This window comes from Euwallacea similis, chromosome 33 (genome assembly GCF_039881205.1).
Source record: "Euwallacea similis isolate ESF13 chromosome 33, ESF131.1, whole genome shotgun sequence".
Lineage (NCBI taxonomy): Eukaryota > Metazoa > Arthropoda > Insecta > Coleoptera > Curculionidae > Euwallacea > Euwallacea similis.
Window position 1 is genome coordinate 1,332,896 of NC_089641.1, and position 25,619 is coordinate 1,358,514.

At 33.2% G+C, this 25,619-nt stretch overlaps 2 protein-coding genes across 2 annotated transcripts; one reads left to right on the top strand and one right to left on the bottom strand.

The window, feature by feature from the left end:
- Positions 1-147: 147 nt before the first annotated feature.
- Positions 148-25,191, top strand: TrpA1 (Transient receptor potential cation channel A1). Its single transcript, XM_066404282.1, has 23 exons — positions 148-152; positions 3,569-3,934; positions 4,339-4,506; positions 15,061-15,217; positions 16,559-16,649; positions 17,178-17,373; positions 17,429-17,658; positions 17,714-17,781; positions 17,841-18,067; positions 18,772-18,894; positions 19,128-19,306; positions 19,466-19,577; positions 19,669-19,836; positions 19,888-20,057; positions 22,017-22,161; positions 22,420-22,530; positions 22,598-22,819; positions 22,866-23,063; positions 23,117-23,344; positions 23,399-23,677; positions 23,821-23,980; positions 24,270-24,394; positions 24,453-25,191. Exons 2-23 carry the CDS (start codon positions 3,590-3,592, stop codon positions 24,603-24,605), a joined length of 3,855 nt encoding a protein of 1,284 aa, XP_066260379.1. The 5' UTR covers positions 148-152; positions 3,569-3,589; the 3' UTR covers positions 24,606-25,191.
- LOC136418257 (uncharacterized) lies at positions 15,177-19,211 on the bottom strand. Its single transcript, XM_066404280.1, has 3 exons — positions 19,178-19,211; positions 15,455-15,661; positions 15,177-15,388 (listed from the first exon to the last, which is right to left on the bottom strand). The coding sequence occupies exons 1-3, from the start codon at positions 19,194-19,196 to the stop codon at positions 15,264-15,266; spliced, it is 351 nt and encodes a 116-aa protein (XP_066260377.1). The 5' UTR covers positions 19,197-19,211; the 3' UTR covers positions 15,177-15,263.
- Positions 25,192-25,619: the final 428 nt, after the last annotated feature.

The window sequence follows — 25,619 nt, forward strand, 5'->3', positions numbered from 1 at the left end:
TGAATAGTGCTATTAATTAGAACTTTTATTGACCAAATAATCGCATATCTAATTAGCTGAAAAGTGATAATATAAGAGTAAAGTTGATTATTTCCTATTTTCGAAAAGTGGTTTTTGTTGGACAACTAGTGAGGACACCCTGAAAAGTTTATGTAAGTTTAGAGAAATTAAAGAAATTGCAGAGATCGGTACGGGGGAAGCTTAATTTAAAATATTAAATAATTTTCGAATTACCTACATATCTTCGGAAAAAATAAGTCTTTCTAATTTTCAATTTAGATCTTCAATAATTGTCCGTTGCGTCCAAAAAATAAGGCTATTTTCAAGCTTTGCCAGGAAATGTGGACACTACAGTACCTTCTACTTTCCCTAAAATTAAATTATTATCACAATTGTAAGTAACTTTATGCACAGTTTTAAACTCCAATTATTCAACAACCAAACGACTGTTCGCAGATAATATCAAGGTATATTCTCATCAGTTATAGGTAATTCTTCACATTCAATTATTGCTCGTCATTCAGGCACTCGTTGAAACTAAATTATAACAGATCAAAAACTGTTATTACCAATAGGCAAGGACGTCCATAATTTGTGTCGCAATTATTATTGGAATAGTTTGATATTAATATTAGAAAAACTCGGATACTGGTGTAGGATCACACACTGATACATGATCTTTGTAATAATAAGAAATCCATCGCAGGAATAAGATTATCTCTAGAAGAAGATGATCAGTGCCAAGAACACCAGACTAAAATGATTCAGTATTTCACCATGAAATTGGTACTAAAATATGTCTAACTTAGGATTTTGTACAGAAAGATCCATCGGGAAAACTCATTTCTATCATCCTGTATCCAAGAAAAGCAAAATTACAAAATATTGCATTTTAAAGTGCTTTTTAAATTCGCATTTTTAGTATTTTGCTCGGAATCGTACCGTCCATTTTAGCTTCTGGATATCTTAATAAGATTCGATGAGAAATTCAATCGGAAATCTCTGAAGACCCGTTTTCGGCCAAAATTAGAAAATATACAGTAAAGACCATTGCTAATTTTGCAAGACCAGGGCTATTCTTTCATTTCATGTTCTTCAATGGATGAGATTCAATTTCTCGTTTCTCTTAAATTAAATACAGAGTGTGTTTTCTTCAATGCTCAGTTCAGGGATCTCAGTAACTATCAGAGTTAAGAAATTGAAGCTTTGATTTTTTTTTTCAAAAAGTTTAAAATTCGACTTAATAAAAAGAATTCTGTCGATTCTTTCTAATTCACCTAGCAGTTATTAGATAAAAGTAAATAATATCCTAACCAATTTTATTCTCAGAATTTGAAGTGTCGAGATAAAAAATCGACGATTCTCCATTTTCATCATGGAAAAATAATCATGCTAAGTCTTTCTTAGCGCAATTTCATTTGATGTTATTATTAGAAATTATATATGTTATGTGAAGTTATATGTTATTTTAGAAGATCTTCTAAATTTAATCTTAACATTTTAGCAACCCGAAGAAAACTGCACTCTAAAGGTCATTCTCATCACACCAATACCACTTTATTTCATTATTCTTGCCATTACAATTTGCACTCAAATTGAGACCTTCATTAGCATCGTCCTTGAACCCGACATACTGATATCTGATTGTATCAGTTACAATTGAAAACTGCTATAGACATGTGCATAATTAAGCCATTGAACGCGCATAATTAGGTCCCTTGCCAAATTAAACATAGTGCTCGAAATTTCTTTCATGTCCCGAACAAATTAAATTGCCTACAAAGTTAGCCCCCATGAGATTCAGTATATTACCAAACTATTTGTGACACACGTTATTAAGAGGCATATACATATATATATATATATATATATATATATATATATATACACTGCGTGACATAGAAAAGAGAACACCCCGTAAAAATGATTTGATTTAAATAATTTTTGGTATGCATGTTGTTTACGCCAAAACAAATACTACATTAAAAAGTTGAACAAATTTAATTGTTAAAAACTAAAAAAAATTTAATAATTTGTCGGTCCTCCGCGGTGTCTTATACATTCCTGTACACGTCTAGGCATGGATCTAATGAGGTGATTGATGTCCTCTTGGGGGATCTCATTCCAGGCTAACTGGACAGCATGACACAGCATCGCTAGGGTTTGCGGAGGATGGGGTAAATTATGCAACCTTCTACCTATAATATCCCATACATGTTCGATCGGTGAGAGGTCTGGAGATCGAGGTGGCCAAGGTAGCAAATTGACTGCATTTTGTTGGAAGAAGTCCATAGTCACTCTAGCCACATATGGTCGTGCATTGTCTTGTTGGAAAACTGGATCAACAAGAGTTTCCAGATAAGGCACAAGATGAGGTTCCAGGACTTCTTGGATGTATCGCTGGGCTGTCATACTGCCTCTGACGAAAACTAAAGGTGACCTGCTACCATATGCAATGGCACCCCAAATCATTACCCCAACAGTCTGATGGACATGCCTCTGTATTGCAAACTGAGGATCCCATCTTTCACCCCGTCTCCTTCGTATTCTTGCCCGACCATCATGCATACCGAAACAGAATCTGGATTCGTCACTAAACACGATATTATCCCATTCCAGAGTCCAATGTATCCGTTCTTGGCACCACTGTAGTCGATTTTGACGATGATTTAAGGTGAGGGGTAACACGAGATAGGGACGGTAGGAAATCAATCCAAAACTTCTTATGCGGCGATAAATGGTTCGTATCCCAATGGGCCTTCCATACTCAGCGAACCACTGATCCGCCAGCGTCCTCGATGAGACGAACCTATCTCTTAGGGCCATAATTCGGAGTCGGCGATCTTGGCGTTCTGTAGTTCTTCGAGGTCGTCCAGTACCTGTTCTTCTGCCTGTTTGCCCTTCTTCGAACCATCCCTGACAGCATCTCACTATAGTGTTTACACTACGGTTCAATCTAGTGGCGATTTCCCTAAATGACAGACCAGCCTCTCGTAGACCCACTATTCGACCCCTCTCAAACTCGCTCAATTCATGAAAATTTCGCTCTATTCTGGTTCTAGGCATATCTCTACGCAGTTTCTAAGCACACTACACTCCAATAAATGTTATTTTCCAGTTGTATTGTTGATATTTTATTGCAATTTTTATATTTAAAAAAAACCTAAAATTCCGAATAACTCGTAAATACGTAGATAAATATGAGTGAAATTTTGATCGTTTCTGCTATACATATAAACAAACATGCATACCAAAAATTATTTAAATTAAACCATTTTTACGGGGTGTTCTCTTTTCTATGTCACGCAGTATATATCCATTCAGAATTATTACCGTCGTTTTATCAAGCAGCGATCTGAAGTAGATGAGTTAAACTGCAATTAAGCATAAGGATAATTTGTAAATCAGTCTATAGTGTTGTGTTAATGTAATCGCCTCCAAAAAATTGCTGGAAATACTCTAAGAACGGTCCATTTTGATCAGCGATTAGTATCTTCTTCATCTTCATGACCCGAAGATGCTTACCTTTGCCTTTGCCTAAAATGATTATAAAATTATTTACTTTTAGCATGGGCTAACGGACACAACAATGCCAAATCTACACCACATCGTCCAATTCTTGCGTTCCTGGCATTTAGATGAAGACCTCCAAGCTCATATATCCAGAACCAATACGCCCATCATAACGGTACTTCCTACTGAGATCGTGGAACCACCGGAGAAGAAGCCCATCATAACCTTTGAACAGAAGGCTCCCATGGATAAATCAGAGGAGAAAGCGAAGCATTGCATATCGGAGCTTAAGGAGTTGATGAATCAGAAGAAAGAAGAAATCAGCTTTGTAGAGGCGCAGAATAGGATCAATAAGAGGTTGAGTGAAGGTGGCAATAAGGAGGGAGAGAGGAGGAGTCCTGGACAGAGAAAACCAATTTTTGTAAGTTAATAAAGTTTGGCTGACTTTTGAGTTAGTTTCTAGTTGCCGATTCACAACTTTCTCCCAAAGATATAAATTTCAAAATTTCTTCTGCTTTTCTTCAATAAAATGGACTTAGTTTTAGTTGCTTTTTCATTTCTTGTATTCTAAGACAACAATTCTGAGAGCCGATTAACGTTTCACAATTCTCTTATTGCATTACCTTAAAATGGGATCAAAATGAATCAAACTTTCATATTATCTAAAAAAATCAATTTGGAAGCAATAACATCAGTAGTGTAAGGTTACAACTATTTTTAAGTTAACAGATCTTTTACTATTTTTTCAACCGTGTGCAAATGGCTATTTCACGCTGTTTTAGAGAAAAAACTCAAATTTTATGAAAATTGGATAATATTTTTCAGCAGTGGTTAATGAACTCTTTCCGCACCCTCATAAGAATTCGAGACAGCGAAAATGAGCGCAAATCAATGCTGCCATCTGACGTCGAAAAGGGAGAGGGCAAGCAGGCGAATGGGGGTTGCGGGGAGGCCGTTTGTTCAATAGCAGCCAGCCCTTACAGGATCCTAAGGGTGAGTAATTGTGACGAATACAGGTGGCGGTAGTTATACCTCGAATGTGAAATGAGGCTGAAACTTCACTGAAAAACTATCCACCCGGAACTCGGAGAAAATCATTTATGTACTTGAAATGGAAGAATCGTGTCGTTTCACTGTTTTCAGATTATTTCAAATATGAAGAGAAATCACTCTGGATGAATGATCGATTATGCTACTTCCTATCTCTGAAAATGCGAAACATAATTTATCAATATACGACACTCATTTTAAAATCGATAAACTTTTTATCCGGAAAATCACATTCTCTCACACCATCAATTTCATTATTGAAATATTTACAACAATAATTTAACATACAAAACTGAAATTTAATTAAAGGAAAAAATATGCAATGTTCCCCAGGAGGTTTCATTCGTGCCATTTTTGTAGCATCTATTTCCATGTCCCCTTTTCTATTCAAGCTCCTCGATAAAGAACACTGGATCATCCAAATTCAATTTCCTGTGTGGAAATTTCCGGAGTAAACCTTAAAAATATATATGTTTGATAGGATGCATGAACATGTTAAAAAGATTTTATTTAGTAACTTCAATTTATTTATTCAAATACTTGACTTACCTTGAAATCAAGTCAATATCAAATAAATACCTACAATTTTTGACTATATATTATATTTCGTTTATCAATTAGTACTTCCTCTAAGTAGATCCTAATAATGATTTTTTCTCAAAATATCGTTCAAATCAAATCAACCCTCTTTGGGCTAATGTGAATGTTATTTCCTCCTGCAGCCCAATTAATTCAAATAATATAGCAGATAACATCTGGAAAATCATACTTTAACAAAATAAGAAAATTTAACTAGAATTGAGGTCATTAAAATTAAAAATGTCGATTTCCGGAGCACACCTGAACCAATAACTCAGTGACTGAGATATTGATAAAGAACTTCCTTTTCAATTTCAAACATATTGTTGTATTAATATTTAAAAAAAAAATTTAAACACTTTTTAGAGAAAAGGTCATATGTGCAATTCATTCTAAAAAGAGATTGTTCTCTTTATCTGGTCCTACTGAAAAGGGAAAAATTTGCATGTTTAAAGCTCTCAAGAGTATATAAATCTAAAGTTTACTGCTTGTTAGAGTGTACAAAAACTAGTAGTTTTTATTGAGTTTCCTACCTTATTATCTTTAACTAAAATGGTCATGGAAAGGATTAAGGCATTTTGAAATTTTTATTACAATTTTCCGTCATTTCTGAAACCCTATATTTCCGAAACACTTTAAAACTTAATATAAATTTTAAAAAATTTAAAAACCGTTTCCTCTAGAAATCAGGATAAGCAATTTATCTTGAACGAAATCTATTTTTCCCATGATATATAGGAAAAAAATTCACTGTAAAATCATTATATTTCAACCTACTGCATTTGGTAGATAACGTAATTTTAGAATTTCTTGTTCTTGAGAAACCTAATTGCTTTTATTGATATCTCGGGAAATGTTTAGTTGTTTTCAGCTTTTAGGTCTAGAAAAAAAATATAGGACGTTTTCGAAAAGGTCGTGCTTTCTTATAAATTATCCTGTATCTCTAGAATACCGCGACCAATTTTCATAAGATAAATAGAATCTAAAAGCTGACTATTAAATGTCATTATAAAGAGAATCTTGGAATGAATGCACTCGCGATGTTACCATAATTAGCAGAAAGTTGAACAGTTTCTCGTTAGATTTTTGCCATCATTCTACAAAACCATTAGTCTATATCACTGATTTTACAGTCAATTATCTTTTAGAGTAAATTTAACATATTAAAATTGACTGCAATACTCTCGCGAGATAGAGTAACTTTTAAGAAAGTCTAAAGTTTTTGAAAACGCCCTCTAATCTTTTTTATAGACCCAAAATCTATAGAAATTTATGAATTTAGGTTAAAGAATTTCTGAGACACAGGTCCTGAAAAATGTTGGAACATTTGACTGAATCGGTTTTCTCCTTGAGCACTTTACTACGCTCGGAAGTCAATTGAAAAAGCACCAAACTTCTCCTTATGTAGGAGAAAACTGATTCAACGGCAAGTTTTTAATATTTTTTGATCATTTTTTACAGAGGGTTTGGATAAAATTCAGCAAACTTCTCGTGCACCACTAAAACTATCCTTCATTTCGCTTTCAAGTTCAATTTTTTTGTCACAACCCTGTATAATAGGGGCACAAAGCAGATAAAAGAATACAAAAACTTTCTCTATCCTACAGATTCGGCGTGCAAAGTTCAGTTTTGAGAGTTGTTGGCTGAAGTTGCGTGTCTCTCCACTTCTTTCAGTCCATGCTGAGTGTTGTCCTGCGTTCAGGCACGTTAAATGATCGCTCAAATTTCCGGCATTCGCGCTTCAAACTTAATAATCGTAAACTTTTCTCTGATTTGCTTGTAGGGAATCATTCGGTAATTCGGATTTTAGCTGAAGTTTAAGAAATGTTACTTTATGCTATAGGTGTCTTGTACAATAATTTTCTTTAGTTAATACCCGAAAAAGAGCTTGAGTTGAAGTGATGTCTGTGGCAGCACCTGAGTAATTAAGAGTTTATTATGCATATGAACTTCAAATTCATCAATCATCAGTTCTTGTTCAAAACCAAAGTGTATCAATAGTAGTTTGCGTTCTCAATTTTAAACTGTCTTCTTATATTTAGACTTATTTATTTGTAAATATGTAGATCCAAAAAGCTTTTACCGTTAATTACATTTTATTAATTTAACCATTGTCACATTTCTTTGACAGTTTAATTACCTAGTTAATTAAGAAGAAATTTCTATTAAATTTTGAGTTAGGTACTTTCCAATTTCGTTTTGCAAGATTTGTCATTTATTTTACGTTTCAAACTAAAATAGATGAGTTATAGGAATAAAATAATTCTTTTTTATATATATGAGGCAGCATTGGTTTGCTGCAGCATATTTTCTGCCTTTGTGAACTCAAATAAATATTTATTTAGTAGAATCAAAATTTTTTTAGTTACTTTGAGCTCTTGAATGATTTTGACAAATTTATATAACAAACTTTAGAGTAAACAGCACTAAAAAAATTATTTCGTGACTGACTGCTGTCTTTACACCAACAAGTCTTGCCTGATTTTCCAACACGTTTTACCAATTATACAACAAACTATCATAATCAGCGTTTAATGATTACAATTTATATTACTTCAGAGTGCGTACACACATTTGCTAATTATTTTATAATTACATTATTAGGTAAATAGGTAAGTACTATTCCATGAATTCGGTTACCCGACTTGGGAATTCAGCGTATTAGTTAAGCCCATGACACTCTTGTTCAGTGCTTCCAAGACTGGACAGATAAACCACTTCCACAAATATGAACAAATTGAGCTCTCAATTTGTAAGACTAAGGGGGGATATGAAGGCCTTAACAACCCTAAATTGATTATTCTATTTTACTCTAGTTGGAACATATAATTTTCCTATTTTAGTCCATCTTTCTAATGAAAGTCATGATTTTGCGAGACAACTAGATCCTCTTGCTTAGATAGGATTTCCAAGTGAATGCATAGGTTGAACTTACATTTCGAAAGGTCGAATTTCTAAATTTAGTTAAGTAAGACGTTTCTAATTACAAAAAATCCATTAGGTCCAGCAACAGTAAAAATATTGGTTTTGAATGCAAGTGGATTTTAGGTCAGTATCTACTAATAAGTCAATTAATATTTATTATTAATAGACGTTCTTGAGATTTGCTGTGCATTAGTCCTTTTTTAAAAGTTCTTAAAGAAACATGACATTTTTACTTTAATCTTTTAACATTTTTTTTCTATTTATTATATGTATATCTATTTTAGATCAAATTTTTAACTCACATTTACTGTAAGTACCCACTTTTTAAGTTAAGAATTCCTCAGCAAGGCTGTTATTTTAAAAATTCTTGGTTTTTAAGCTACTTTTTAAATAAGTTTTAAACACTTAAACCCTGTTTAAAGCTTATCTTTTAAATTATTTTAAGCATTGCTTAAAATTGTGCAATAAAAAACAATTTTTTTAAATAAAAATATTGAGTCAGGGAATACTAGGGCAGGGACTATTCACTCTGAAACAGAGTAAGATGACAATTGTCCAATTGGTAAATTACGGTAGAAACGTTTGATCAAAATGGACAAGTCATTTTGAATTTTCTCGAAAATTTTTTACTTTACCCGTCAATTTTAATAAAGACAGAATGAATGAAATAAATTTCTCTCAGTTTATCTTAAATTATTATTGAATTTTTATCACAACATCGGATAAAAAAATAGAGCACCGGATCATTTCCATGAACATCATTGTAATTCTGCCACAAAGCTTTCGTGCAACCAAGGATTCCCCTGGGTACTTGATAATAACTCTTTTTTTTAAGGCTAAAATGATTATTTGTTTTTTTTATATGATGGATATCATTATATACCAGGAAAATAAATTAAATTGTCCAGTTCTTTCAGTTCGTTGGTATCGTATTCATTTCACCTCACTTAGGTTCGAAAACGTTTCCAGTCGTTTATCAAGACGCTTAGGAGTTGATAAAACACTTTCAGTGCAAGCTTTCACATTTCCTCTCTTCTCAATCGTCTTTGAAAGCTAAAAATAACACTTCCAAATAAGAGCAGAAAAACCTACCTACAGATTTCTCTTTATTATATCTATTTACCGGAGAACACAAAGATCCTAACTACTTGGAGGTGTAAAGTCATATGCATAATGCAAATCTTGCTGGAGGTAATCGATCTCTTTTTACCAAACTTGTTCGCTCTCTGCAAACGTGTTTCAATTGTAATTCCAATATTCTCCTCAAATACAGAGGGTGCTCTGTTTTCCTCACATTCTTTTAATCATTAAAAGCGACAGGCTGGAAATCTATCCAGATAAATCTTAGTTCTCTAGGATTTACATAGACTTTATACAGGGTGAGTTTTTTTTATATATACTAATACTTAATAGTTATGAGTTTTAGAAAAAAGTTTCAAATAAAAAAGGGATTATATGAAAGGGGAAAACTTTTGGCATCATCACTGTTTCGATTCAAGGTCAACTTTGTTTTTTCAAATGGAAACCCAACAATTTTTTGACAGATTCTGATTTGTTGTTCAAAACAAACATGTTTTTACTTGAAACATTTTTTTATTCATTTGATAGTTTTGGCACAAATTGACATTTTTAAAGAATTTTGTTCTAACGAAAATGCTTGTATCGATACATTCAAGAGAAGAAATTTAAAAATAAACATAATTTTTAAACAATTCAATCAAATAAGTGTTCAAAATGATGTCCTTCTACTTCAATGCATTTAGCGATTCTCATTTTGAATGACTGTTGGATATTCCAATATGTTTCTGGTCGAATGTTACGGCAAGCTACTCTTATTCTTTCTTTCATGTTTTCAGCAGTTGTTGGCACATCAGCGTAGACAATTTGTTTTAAGTACCCCCAAAGAAATAAATCTGGAGATGTTAAGTCTGGTGAACGTGCTGGCCAGTTAACATAACCACCACGACCAATCCACTTTTGGGGAAACATTTCATCCAATTTTTCCCGAACAACTGTTGCATAATGAGCTGGGCACCCATCATGTTGATACCACATGGTCATTCGTCGATTTAGATTTACTTCTTCCAGAAGTATTGGCAAGTCATGTGTTAAAAAATCGAGATACTTTGCAGCATTAAGATTTCCATCGATAAAAAAAGGGCCAATTAAATATTCTCCTACAATGCCACACCAAACATTTACAGTCCATGGACACTGGTTTTCCACCTCTCGCAACCAATAGGGATTTTCAACAGCCCAGTAATGCATGTTGTGTCTGTTGACTTGCCCATGGTTTGTGAATCCAGACTCGTCCGAAAACAATACATTCGAGAAAAAATCATCATTTTGTCTGATTTTTCTTTGAGCCCAAGTACAAAAGGTAACTCGGTTTTGAAAATCGTCACTATGTAGTTCTTGATGAAGAGAGAAGTGGTAAAGATGAAACTTATGATTTTTTAAAATTTTACAAACACTACTTTGTGAAATACCAGACTTTTCAGCCAGCTGGCGAGTACTTACATGAGGATCAAGTGCAATGGCAGCTAAAATATCAATTTGATTGTCTTCATTTCCAACGAGAGTCTTTAAGCATGCTCTTTTTTGTGTTTAGACACTTCCTGTTGCTCGAAATAAACTCACAATTTTATTGACAAAAGTCCGTGACGGAAGTACGTTTTGTGGGAAACGCTCGGCATGACGCTGCACCGTTGCAGTAGAACTTCTACCTGATTCGCCATAAGCAAAAATAATTTCAATTTTTTCGTCTTTTGAAAATCGCACTGCCATTTTACAATATTTATTATTCTAAAACTGAATTGAAACTGTAAGCGAGTAGGATTGTGGGTCCTACTTGTTTACAAATTGATAAAACATCTATTTATTACGTTTTTTTTTATTCTTTCTTTATTCGACCAGAAACATATTAGAATATCCAACAGTCATTTAAAATGAGGATCGCTAAATGCATTGAAGTAGAAGGACATCATTTTGAACACTTATTTGATTGAATTGTTTAAAAATTATGTTTTTTTTTTTAATTTCTTCTCTTGAATGTATCGATACAAGCATTTTCGTTAGAACAAAATTCTTTAAAAATGTCAATTTGTGCCAAAACTATCAAATGAATAAAAAAATGTTTCAAGTAAAAACATGTTTGTTTTGAACAACAAATCAGAATCTGTCAAAAAAATGTGGAGTTTCCATTTGAAAAAACAAAGTTGACCTTGATTAGAGCCTGAAGATTACCTTGAATCGAAACAGTGACGATGCCAAAAGTTTTCCCCTTTCACATAATCCCTTTTTTATTTGAAACTTTTTTTTCTAAAACTCATAACTTCAGAGATATTTACGTGGCACACTTAAAAAACTCACCCTGTATATTAACATCTCTTAGGAGGTAAAAGAAATTCCGCCTTCTATTAGAGTATAGCATAATCAATTTTATCATTATTAAAACTAAAATACCTAAAATGATTCCCTACACAAACTAACTTAAGAAAATCTCGGTTAGTCCTTTGAACGGGTTTTTTGACTACAAGAGCTTTGAGAAAAATCTCAACCTGCTTCATATACCACGAAGAATCATGTCAGTTCATGGATCCATCAAAGTGTACAAACAATGGGCGAAGGTGTTTCTTTATTCAAAGAAACCATCTGTCGAAGAGGTCCAGAACATGATGTCGGTAAGTGATTCAGTTCGAGGTTTTATAAATTATAAAATGTTTATTTATCAGGAAATTTAAAAAATTATTCCCAAATGTTTCTACATCTTTTTCATCTTCAAACTACATGATCAAACACCAATTCTCAAATTTACCATTATATAATTTTACATAAAAGTTATATGCACGTAAAGAGTCAGAAATTAAGATTTTCTCGAATTTTGTCTTAGTTTCTGTTCCTCCACATATTTTGTTCACTCTGAAGTTTTTTACAAGCTTTCTACATCACCGTGTAGTTCTAAATAGAAACAGACGACTTATATGCAGCGGAAGAGAGCGAAATCAAAATTTTCTGAAAGTTGGATTCATATCATTATTTTCTTATTACAAAATGATCTCTTCAGATGTTTAGTCTCGAGTTAGAAATAGGCAATTTATAGACAGCTAAAAGGCAAAATAAAAAATATATATGCAGAGTGTGTCAATTAAAACTTCCCACCTGGAAAATTTCGGAATTAAAAAAAGAAGAAAAAAAAGCCGAGATACGTCAATTTTGTTTTCAAGGGGAACACATGGTGGCCTAAGTGTTGGTGTGTGATGTAAGTGTCTTGGAATCTGCCCCTTAGGCAGGGGTGTAATGTACCCTTAAATTTTAAATGACACCCTATCTTGACTGGACTTGGCTGGTATTTTAAAGATTTTTCAATACTGACTACAAAGGTGTATGACTTTTTAAATTTTGGTTTAGATGTGACAAAAAATTATCATTTAAAGAATAAAACAAGATATCGTGCGATAAGGCCCGGAATGCTTCGAAATGTTCGTTAGGAAGTGAAGGTTTTATTATTGCATAGAAGTGAAAGGAAAACAATTTGAACATTTAATTAAATAACATTTTCATGTTAATTGATATCTTGTCTTATTCTTTAAAAGATGATTTTCTTACCACATCTAAACCAAAATTTAAAAAGTCATATACCGTTGCAATCAGAATTAAAAAATCTTTAAAATGAGATATTAGTCAAGATAGAGTGTCATTTAAAATTTAAGGGTACATTACACACCTGCCTAAGGAGCAGGTTCCAAGACACTAACACTTAGGCCACCATGTGTCCCCCTTGAAAATAAAATCGATGTGTCTCGGCTTTTTTTTCTTTTTTTTTTATTCCGAAATTTTCCAGATGGGAAGTTTTAATAGGCACACTCTGTGTATATAAAATAAATCATAAGAATTGCATAAATAACGATATTAAAAATACTTAAAATCCGTGCATTACTGATTAAGAAATTATTAAATTAAATTATCCAAAAAAATCAAAATGTGTTCGTAAACTCAGTATTTATCAGCTTTCGATCGCTGATGCTGGCAATACGTTTTCTAGCTGACCTAATGTGAACATGAAGGAGAGCAAATATACAGGGTGTTCCACCCCAGCTAGAACATTCGATAGCTCCCAAACCAATGGAGATATAAAAAAAATTATTTCATAAATTGTGTTTCGATTTAAGTGCTGCACATTCTAAAATTATTTTCAAATATGGCGGACTTCCGTTTATACCGGAAGTTGACACTAACTTACTTATTTTAAATGGAACACCCTGTATATTATTACATTTTTGGATTCCTTATTCAAAATGAATATCAGTTCATTAAGCATATGGAAGCATTAATTCGTACCATTCACAAGTTATTAGACAATTTATAATAAAATTGACGTATGCATAACTGAAGAAAAAGTCCAAAATCAAGGAAAGTAAAAGAGATAAAATTTTGGGGTTTCTTTCATTTCAAAGAGCAGAAAATAGACTACTACAGCAGCTACGATTTTTTTATTTATTGTCTAAAATATCAATTTTCTGGTACTTGTCAAATGGAAATATTCAACCACCAACAACTTAAAAAAATTAAAATTAATTAAATTTAATTAATTAAAATTAACAAACAGTTTAATGACAGGGTCCAGTTGTGCGTTGAAAATACCGGTCAACAATTTGAACATGTACTTTGAAATCCCATTGACATTCTTTAGATAACCGTTTATTTTTTGCATCATTTTTGCTGCCCCTTAAAAATATTCTTGTTGCGGATTGATTTAAGAATACTTATTGATAATAGTATATCAAATGAGAGATATTTTTTTTCTGCGTCGGATAGACAAAAAATAATTATATCATTCCATTTGAAAAACTGAAGTTGTTGGTGGTTGAATATTTCCATTTGACAAGTACCAGAAAATTGATATTTTAGACAATAAATAAAAAAATCGTAGCTGCTGTAGTAGTCTATTTTCTGCTCTTTGAAATGAAAGAAACCCCAAAATTTTATCTCTTTTACTTTCCTTGATTTTGGACTTTTTCTTCAGTTATGGATACGTCAATTTTATTATAAATTGTCTAATAACTTGTGAATGGTACGAATTAATGCTTCCATATGCTTAATGAACTGATATTCATTTTGAATAAGGAATTCAAAAATGTAATAATATACAGGGTCTTCCATTTAAAATAAGTAAGTTAGTGTCAACTTCCGGTATAAACGGAAGTCCGCCATATTTGAAAATAATTTTAGAATATGCAGCAATTAAATCGAAACACATTTTATGAAATAATTTTTTTTGTATCTCCATTGGTTTGGGAGCTATTGAACGTTCTAGCTGGGGTGGAACACCCTGTATATCAGGTTTGGTCTTTTCGAATGAATTTTTGTTTGATTTTTTTTTGGAAAATCATAAGTCAAAAGTTATTTGGACAAAAAATCTTCTGGTAGACATGGTTTGGAAATGTGGTAATATTCAGAATTTCCTACTTAAAAATGCAAAATTTTTATTGATGTTTTGCCTCGATTCATTTCCCATTAGCCACTCTATATCTGACGTACTTCTATCATTTTAATTATCAAATACGCAACAAGTTAAGAAACAACAATCTTCCTAATATTACCATTTTAAACAAGTTTTAATGGTTATTAAGTTGCTGTATATTAAATTTCAATACATAATCCCTTCATCCATTTTTGAAAAACTACAGACTTGCCAGTCATTATTTCAACTTTTAACAAGCGTTCTCGATTTATTAAACTAAACTTTGCACGCCGCTATACAACAGAATTAATCTGAAGATTACTGCTTTAGGGCCAAATTATTAATGTGCTGATAGCTCTGACTGCAAGCTAATTTCCACAGAAACGTTGAAATAGAGCCTCAGTATTAATCAGAACTTGGTTCCTATGCAGACTAGCTTGACACTAAAGTTAACAGCACGTTAATGATATCATCGTTAATAAGTGTGACTCTCAATAGTGGACTTATGCTGAAATTAATTTGACTTCCAGGCTGCAGAAAGCGGAAATCTGGATATGTTCCAGAAGCTCTATGTGCAGGACCCATCCCGTCTATCCATTCGGGACCCGAGGGGGAGAACTGTCGCCCATCAGGCTGCTATGAGGAATAAAATTAACATTTTATCGTTTATTACTCAACAGGGAGGAGGTAAGATGTCAGTGATTTTTAATGCAGTTAAGTAAATGTACATTTGTTAAATAACATCTGTTGATTCGGGTATGCAGACATTATTGACACACCTCAATCCTTTACCACATTCCCTTGCAGGTGGAGGTACGGATAAACCTAAATATCGATATGAACAATTCTCTCCTTCATCTAGACAGATAATTAATACGCAATTATTATTGCTAATTTAATGTAAATATTTCTTCATTATCTTACCTAATATGGTATAACAAATATCGCAGCAGGCACAAAATGCTTTTCTTTTCACCTGCTTCTCGGCACATTTCAAGTCTGTGCGGCATTCGACCCCATCGCAGAAATCAGGTGGACACACTATGGCTAAAGCAACTTGAATAGCATAAAAAACCAAGACAAAATGCAATATGTTGACCATTTTGTGGTTGTAATTCGACTGATAGATCACTATAATATGATATTTGTGCCTTAGGTTCAACTGATTATCACTATTTACAGTTGAAGTGGTAATTGCCTGAGACGAGAGATTTCGATGTTTGATGACCTTAGTTGGTCATTTTTTGCCCACTAAATTCCATTAATTAATATCAGTAATAAACAGGATTTTAGCTAGAAATAATAAATAAATGTAGTTACAGCTACTAGAATTAGGAAGCTATAAACAGCTTCAAGGATGTGGAGAGGCTTCCCCTTAAAGCTTGTTACTTATTCGTTGCAAAACGTAACTTTTATTGTGTAACTAAACCGGTTACAGCCTGCAGAATATTCTCTATTAATAACTGAGTTATTGAACAATAATTGAAAAGTTGAATTTATATAAGCAACACAATCGTTATAGATTCGTTATAGACTGCCTGAGGCTATTTTATGGAGATTAAGTTGAAGCACAACTCTATTAAAACAATATTTGAGTGAAATTGAGGGAAGTAGGCAGTTGCTTTAAAAAATATTAATTATGAATAAAATTTAAAGTATTGGTCAGTTTCGCGGTTTCCATGGAAGTTCTCTTCCATGCAAAGCACATTAATCTAGTGCCCTTAAATGATTTTTTTCAAGAACACAAGGTGTTTCGAATAAGAATCCATACTAACCTGAGCAACCTCTGAGTCTGAATTAAATTTTCTTAAGTAACTTGTAATGATATAAGTGGCGTGGGTTTACCTGATTTCATTTCTATAAGTAATTTGAAATAACAAGAGTAAAATAACTATTGACTTGATTTTTTTTAGCGATCTTTAAAGTCCAATAAAAAATATCACAAAAACATTTTGGTAGCATTTTGAAAATCATAGTCTAAAGTATGATATACCAGGATGTTTTATGCTAAATACTAGCGTTTTTCAGACTTGAATGCTCAAGACAATGCTGGAAACACGCCTCTGCATGTAGCTGTTGAATCTGAAGCATTGCAGGCCATAGATTTTTTATTAGCACTGTAAGTATTTAGGAATAAGGAAAATTTTGGACAGATTTAACCCTTTTTAACCATACTTTGTTTGCATAAGATGTCAATTATATGAAAAATTGATACCAGCAAATTGTCCCAGTCATTTGAAATTTTGTCTTGGCATCCAAATGGCAATAATATATCTATTTGCTATATACATACCAGAACGAACTTTTCTTGCAAATTTTTCACCAGAGAAGATGAAACGCAGCATGTTTAAAACTTTTACGGAAACTTACAGCACAGTAGATAAATTTCTCTATAAGGAAACACCACTCTTGTCAATTCTTGTGGGAATTTTCAGAATCTTTTTCGATATGTGAAGGAGTAGCTCAGTTTTTTGCCATCCAAAGGAGTTTGTATTAGAAAAACTTTTCTATTTTAACTATGTCTAGCTCAAAACCGTTGTACATAGCTTGACAAGATTCAAATAGCTGTTATTTACGTACACCGTATTTTGTTACCTATTAAACTTCTAGAAGTACAAAGAGGGTTTAATTCAATGAAATCTTCCAGTGGCGTTGAGTCCAACCTTCTTAATGAGAAAAAGCGAGCTGCTATTCACATGGCGACTGAGCTTAACAAAATCTCTGTATTACAAACAATGGTCAAATATAAGAGCAAAATTGACATCCAGCAAGGGGGAGAACACGGACGAACTGCCCTTCACATAGCTGCAATTTACGACCATGATGATTGTGCCAGGTTTCTGGCAAGTTTCCTTTTTCCAGCGAATTTCGTCAAAAATAGATAAATAAAATTTTCAGATTTCTGATTTCGGTGCCTGCCCCAGGAAGCCCTGCAATAATGGCTACTACCCCATCCATGAGGCAGCTAAAAATGCCTCCTCCAAGACTATGGAGGTGTTTCTAGCTTGGGGAGAATCTTTAGGCTGCACTAGGGAGGAAATGATTTCGTTTTATGATGCAGAAGGCAATGTGCCTTTGCATTCAGCTGTGCACGGAGGAGATATTAAAGCAGTTGAATTATGTATCAGGTTAGAATCACTCCAAAATTCCTCATCAAACTTATTTGTATTATACATACTTAAGGTCTGGAGCAAAAATCTCAACTCAACAACATGATCTCTCGACTCCAGTACATCTGGCATGTGCTCAAGGTAAATCTCACAATTATCTTCCTTATACCCGAAAATCGAACATGATTTTTCTTGTACAGGAGCAATAGAAATCGTGAAAATAATGTTCCAAATGCAACCCGAAGAAAAAACAGCTTGTTTGGTTTCCTGCGACGTTCAAAAGATGACACCACTGCACTGTGCCGCCATGTTTGATCACCCAGAAATAGTTGAGTATCTCATAAAAGAAGGCGCTGATTGCAACCCCATAGATAAGGAAAGGAGGTCTCCTTTGCTTTTAGCTGCCTTGAGAGGAGGTTGGAAAACGGTGAGTTAATAAAAGATTTTGTAGACAACCATGAGGAATTTGACCTCAATTCACAGTTCAATGAGAGCATTTCGTTTTATGCTGAATTCCAGAAAGATCAAGTCAATTGAATTGAATTTGAATTCCAGTTGTACTTTTGATTCCTAAGTTGGAAATCGCCCAAACTAAAGAGAATTTTTTGTATTTTATATACCTGTGTTTAAGTATTTCTTGAGTAATCGGTAAAAGTAATAAACCAAGTTCCACGTATTTTATATCCCGCACGTTTAAGCCTGTGATAAATTGACAAAAGATTGAATGTTATGTTTACTAGCTATGAAAAAATGTTTTAAACATGTGCAAGAAAATTTATGTCATAATAAAATTAAGTCCATAAAATGAAGAATTAGACAAACTACTAGCGCAAGAAATATCAACCAAGATAATTTATTGATCATTTTCAACCAGCTAGGATAAGTTTAACTCCAAGAATAAGAAGATAAATATTCTTTTGAAATTTAACATTTTTATCTTCCTAATTTGCTATAGAAAACTTGTATGGGTGAAGTTCTAAAACTTCATGAGAGAGTCCTTTTAGTTACAGGATACTCGTTTAACAACGATTAAAAGAATTTTAAAAGTGTTATCTAAAAATTATCATTAAAACAGAACACTATCAAGATGATGAGGGACGAGAGTTTTGCAATATACTTTTTTTTTTGGAGGTTCATGCCCTAATCCGTCTTGGAGCAGATATTAATATCAAAGATATCAACAAAAGAAATGTGCTGCATCTGGTGGTTATGAATGGGGGTCAATTGGAACGATTTGCCGAAGAAGTCAGCAATGTGAGTAGAATTGATGCATTACGTGCGAATTACAAGAGTTATTTCATTTTAACTGGCAATTTCATTTAAACTTTCACATAATATTTTGCACTTGTACTTACAGTTACAAGAGCAAAATATTACCAAAAACAAACATTTTTTTAACATAACCATCTTTCGGTCAAAGCTACTTTGCTCATCAGTCAGCATAAAACACCTGTACAAAGAAATTAATTGATATAATGGAGCTTTAGGCAAAATCCAAAGAAAGCCTTCTCCAACTTCTGAACGAAAAGGACCTTACTGGATGTTCTCCTCTCCATTACGCAAGCCGGGAAGGTCACATTCGTAGCTTGGAGAACCTAATTCGATTGGGTGCGGTTATCAATCTGAAAAATAACAACAACGAAAGTCCACTTCATTTTGCTGCCAGGTAAAGTTATTTTAATGAAATAAAATTTCTGTAAATCATTACCTTACACATATTTTTAAATCGGTAAATAGTTGTTAGTTAAATTTAATTTATCCCATTGGTAAATTCAATTAATCATCCAAGTCCAGTAATATACCTAAAATACATATTTCGCTCAAGATATGGCCGATACAACACTGTGAGGCAACTACTAGATTCAGAGAAAGGAAATTTTATTATCAATGAAAGTGACGGGGAAGGGATGACCCCCCTACACATTGCATCTCAGCAGGTAAAAAATGAATTAAGATTAACTCTAAACTTTGTAGAACCTGCTTTTAAAGCAATTTATGAAGCTCAAACTTTCCTATTTTTCAATTTAGGGCCACACCAGAGTAGTCCAACTTCTCCTTAATCGAGGCGCTCTTTTACACCGAGACCATGATGGTCGTAATCCGCTCCATCTTGCTGCTATGAATGGGTACACCCAGACGATTGAGCTGCTACTATCCGTGCATTCTCACTTATTAGATCAAACTGACAAAGATGGAGTAAGCTCATTAACCTTCAAGCTCCAAGTCTTAATATTTGCCCTACTTTAGAACACGGCCCTACATTTAGCAACCACGGAGAACCAGCCTAATGTCATAGCCCAGCTATTATCTATGAGGTGCAAACTTCTTTATAACCAAGCGGAAATGAGTGCTATGGATTATGCCATTTATTACAAGTATTTGGAGGCTGCTTTAGCTATGGTTACGCATGAGGATAGGTAAGAATACGTGGGCTTTTATAGGCGTAAAATAAAGTATGTGTGTGTTATTTTACACACGAATATAAAAATTCTTTTATATATTTACAGTGTTTGTCGACTTATTAGTATCATTTTCTTCCTTATTTGCATTCAGCAATGGTCCTCACATGGTTTTTTCAGACAAACTAGCTCAAAGGTTGGGGTCCCTCTGTACCGCCTCTTTTTCGATGTGTTTTTATCTTGATGAAATTAAATTTAATAAATCAACTATTTTATGAGGCTTGTAAATGGTTAATATATATAATAATAAAGGAATAATTGGTGAAGCGCTTTCCGTCTTTCCCCTCAAATTTGGGAAATTTCTGCTTGATTGACATCTTTATATTACTATTCCTCAGACACGTCTTTGATTGCCGCGTTCGATGTTAGCAGCAAATAAGCTTTGTGTGCTTTTTATTGTATCCTAAATTCCATGTTCAAAGACTTCCAATGAACCTTTCTTAGCGCTTTCTTTTGACGTTTAATTAGGTCGTAGTTTATGTGCAAAATGTTGTTTTCTGGAACCTAATTAATACTTTCAATCGCCGAAGCCGTTACTTAAAATTCAGGCTAAGTAGTAGGTATCTTTAGTTAATATCCATGCTTAATTTACTCAAAAAGACTTAGTATTTGTTTGTTTCAAGTTCCAACGACCTCTCCAATCTATTTTAACGGCTCTAACTCTATACATCAAAACTTTATTTTACTATGTACGAGCACTTAGTTTACCTTAGCTGCTGAATGCGTTTCGAATTTACTTAACAACAAAGCGAACACGTAAAAAGAATGATATCATTTAAATATGAGACAAAGGAATTTTATAAAATAGTTCTGTTTTCGCTTACCTTAATAAACAGCATATACAGGGCGTCAGTTGCGAAGCCTTAGTGAAAATGTAAAATAATTGTCATATTTACTTACAAAAAATCCTAAGTATTTAATTTAATTTCACCCTGTCTGAACTTCGTTTAAAAAATCTACGTTACTATACAGAGTTTGCCTTTGAGAGCTGACACCATTCGTATATAGAAACCTGCAACTTTAATGTATTTTTAAAAATTGTATGTTTGTTTTGAGAGAAAAAAACCTAACATAAAAAAATAAACAATCAAAATAAACATTAAGCAACTTGATCGTGGAAAGGTGCGCTGATGCATCTATTAGCTACGCAGCATAAAGTAATTTATAGCTTTTTTAGATTTACTCAAAAAGTATTCATTTTTGATACTTTTATGTATATCGTATTTGTTTATTTTTTTGTACCAATCAAATGGTGTAATAATAATTGTAGGGTGCTATTTAAAAAAGTAACTTTTTTGAATTTAAAAATTCTAAATTTCAATAATTTTTTTCGAAAACTTTTCCAAATATTCTTCTTAATTCTTTAATGTTTTATAAAAATTCGTTAATTTTCCAATAATTTTAAATTTATTTCATCAATTTATATCAAATAGTTTTGTATTACAGATAATTGAGTTTTAGAAAAGCCCTTCAAATTTCGAAAAAGTAGTAAACATCAACATAAATCAAAAACAGTTGAGAATCGGTACTATGTCGTATTATGAAGCTCATGTTTATTTTCGACAAAAAAATACATTTTCATTAAAAAAACTGCACTGGCCCATTTAAAAAATTAAAATAAGGGTCAGTCTTCGGTGTAACCGGAAGTCATATTCAATTGAAAATATTTTTAGAATGTCAGGTTTTTTCCACAAAACAAAATACATTAAATTTGTAATTTTCCATATATGGATTATGTCAGCTCCCAAAGGCGAGCCCTGTATACTCCTGGGGAGTACTTGGAAAATCATATACAATATGCTTGACAAAAACGTGAACACTTGATGCTGAACGTGACGAAATCTGTCGGCCTAACTTAAGGACGCCCTGTATAAATGTCGTCAACAATTTTGTAAAAATGTTTTTCTGGTCTTTCAGAGCGGAAGAAATTTTGGCCATGAAATCGCAGAAGAACCCCAGCGTCTCCCTTGCCCTTATAGCCTCAATGCCAAGAGTCTTTGAGTCTGTTCAAGACAAATGCATCATTAAGGCTAACTGCAAGAAGGATTCCAAACTTTTTTCGGTAAGTCGATTTAATCATAATATTTAATGGACCTGTAAAACTCCTGAAAGGTTAGATAAAAAATAGAATTTGAAATTTAAGTAAATTCAAATAACATAAAATTACCTCTCTTTAATAATTTGCTAAAATATTTGTATAAAATTGTTGCTCATTCTTCATACGCGTTTCTCTAATCAATAAATACGAGAACTAAAATTTGTAATTTTCCTTACACGCATGTCAGCGAATTAAATACAAATTGCTCTTGATATTTTCTAGATAAACTATAATTTCACTTGTCTGCAATGCAGAACCGTTACTGAAGAGATTGATGAGAAGACCGGAGAGAAAAAAATCTTAAACGAGCCAACACCCCTTCCAGCTTTAAACGTATGAAAATTCCCATGTTTATCCACTTTTATATAAATGTTTTTACATTCATGATCCATCGCATTAGGCAATGGTGACTCATGGTCGCGTGGAACTGCTAGCCCACCCATTAAGCCAGAAATACCTACAGATGAAATGGAACACCTACGGGAAATACTTTCACCTAACGAATTTGCTGTTTTACTGCTTATTTTTAGGGTCAATTACATGCTTCTCTTCGCAGCTAATGGAGCACGAAAATGCATTAAACTTCAGCTACATCTATTCTAGTAATATGAGCACTGAACAGGTATGCTTAGGACTATCTAGAATCGCCAAGAAAACTTTTCTTTTAGAAATTCTCAGAAAGAAAATCCGAGATTCTCAACGTCCATGCGAACTATTCCATGTACATTTGCGCAATAGTAATACTGGTTTTCGTCATCGTAAATGGAGCCAGAGAGATTACACAGATGATCCAACAAAAGCACCTCTATTTTTTGAACCCCACAAACTTGGTCACTTGGTGCTTGTATGGATCCACCATTATCATGGTCAGCAAAAATATTCTTGATCACAGCTATTTTTGACGAAACTGACTTGCTAGATCCTTCCAATATTCGGAGACAAAATCTACGACATCCAATTCTCGTTCGCCTCTTTAGTGGTGTTTCTCAGCTGGTTTAACTTGCTACTCCTCCTGCAGAGGTTCGACCAAGTGGGTATTTACGTAGTCATGTTCTTGGAAATCCTGCAAACATTGATCAAAGTGCTGATGGTTTTCTCAATCCTTATCATAGCCTTCGGACTTGCCTTTTACATCCTACTTTCCAGAGTACTAAGTAAATTTCCAATCTGCAATACTCCGATTAAACGTGTTTGCTTTTAGGGAGACCATTTATCCTTCAAAACCATCCCCATGGCCATGATACGCACTTTTTCCATGATGCTGGGAGAAATCGACTTTATCGGTTCCTACGTCAAACCCTTTTACTTGAGCAGCAAAGAAGAGAACACCTTCCTGCCCTTCCCGATACCTGCCTTCCTGATTCTGAGTCTCTTTATGGTTCTGATGCCGATTTTGCTCATGAACCTTCTTATCGGTCTGGCAGTTGGAGATATTGAGAGTGTGAGGAGAAACGCTCAGTTAAAACGTTTAGCCATGCAGGTGAGTCGAGGTTCTTCAGGTGTTGTGGAATTTCTTACTCGAAATAAATATGTAAAAATATGAAGCAAATGGGTAAATATACAAATTTATTCAAGCTCTTCTCAATTAAATTCTCATCTTTTTCTTCTTGGGCTTTATTTCAGGTGGTGTTGCATACCGAGCTAGAAAGAAAGTTACCTAAAAGATGGTTAGATAAAGTGGACAAATCTGAGATCACTGAATATCCAAATGAATGTAAAACCAAAAAAGGAGTAATGGATTTCATCATAAAGAAATGGTTTGGAAGTCCGTTCTCTGAGGAGAGTAAGTTGCATTTTCTTTAGAGATATATTATTGTAGATCGCGTAGATTTAATTTAAGTGATGTTTTGATGAGTAGATGCACGCTCCACTTGTTGTTTTCTAGGCATGGTGAAGAAATTTTTCATGCGTAGATGGAGGTACTATGGTAGGCTATTACTTGTCCCTTAATAAATGAATCGTTCGCACTTTTCGCTTCAATAACTCACCCCTAACCCTCAATGAAACGCAGGATAATTTACGCTTTAAATTACGAAAACGAGGAATAAGTTAGAAATTTTTTCAATCTTCAGGTGATATTGTAATGGAAAACTCTGAAGACTATGTCATGAACGAGCTGGCAAAGACGAAATCCAAATTGAGACAAATCTCCCAAGTTTTAGAGACGCAGAATCAGTTCCTGCGATTAATAGTACAGGTAACTTTGATTATAATTACACTTGTTTTTATGGTCTGTAAAGGCAGTTGTATTGCAGAAAATGGAAATTAAGTCAGAGGCTGATGATATAGACGAGGGGGTTCCATTGAAAGGGGACGTTCAAGGACACTCGAGCAAATGGTCCTCTCCCAAGATTCGCAAGAAAGTAAAATCTGTGCTTAGTTTTTCCAATAGGGCTAATAGTACCTAGGTTGAAGATCTTTATTAATTCTTTTATGTCAATTATTGTTTAAATATTTGGATATTTTCACTTATTTCACTTTCAACAGCATTTTCTGGCTGATCCATAATTTGGTAGAATTCAGTTCTACTTATTGGTGGATTGAGGATGAAATAAGTCCAAAATTTTTAAGACGTGTAGCGTTAAGAAAATAAGATTTTTATGCATGGAAGGGAATGATGGCATTGAATAGTATTGGAACCAAATGCTACCATTTCCCATAACCAAAAATTATATTAATCAATGAAACATCATCAAAGGTTGGTAACAAAGCTGCCATCCGAATAGAAACTTAGCATAAACCACATGTTGCTATAGTAAGATAAATGTCATTAGAATAACGAAAATATTGATATAAAATCACTCTAGTATAATAGTAGGAATCACCCCCAAGGCTGCCTATCTCATGAGACATGTGAGAATTTTTATTTATATATTTTTATATTTTGTATTTTTTATTTCGAATTTATTTTCTATCAAAGACTTATTGAACATTCTGAAAAGTTTTCAATAACTAATTTCAATACATTAGATTTATGTAGATGCAAACATACCAATACCCTTTTCTCAAGATAAAAAACTTCCAGATTTTAATTCTTAATTGATGTTTGTTCAAACTAATTTCCTTCTTATTACTTTTTCAGGCTCTTCTCTATACTTAAATTATTTTAATATAATTATTTCCTATTATGTACTTTTTAAGTCACGTTTCATTTCCAACAGAAAAAATGATTTCGTACATATTCTACCTCCTCGATTTACAGAAAAACTGTGTTTAAACTCTATTTTGTGTACCCATAAAAAATAAAACTCTATTCAATTGAATATAGCTGATTTTTCTTAGGTCAAGAACAGAAATACAAATTTTTATTAAAAAAAAAAATATATATATATACTATACTATATACATATATAAGATATTCAGTTATCTATTTCAAATTAAGTTGTTGCCAAAAATCGTTTGGACTAATACTTACAATCTAT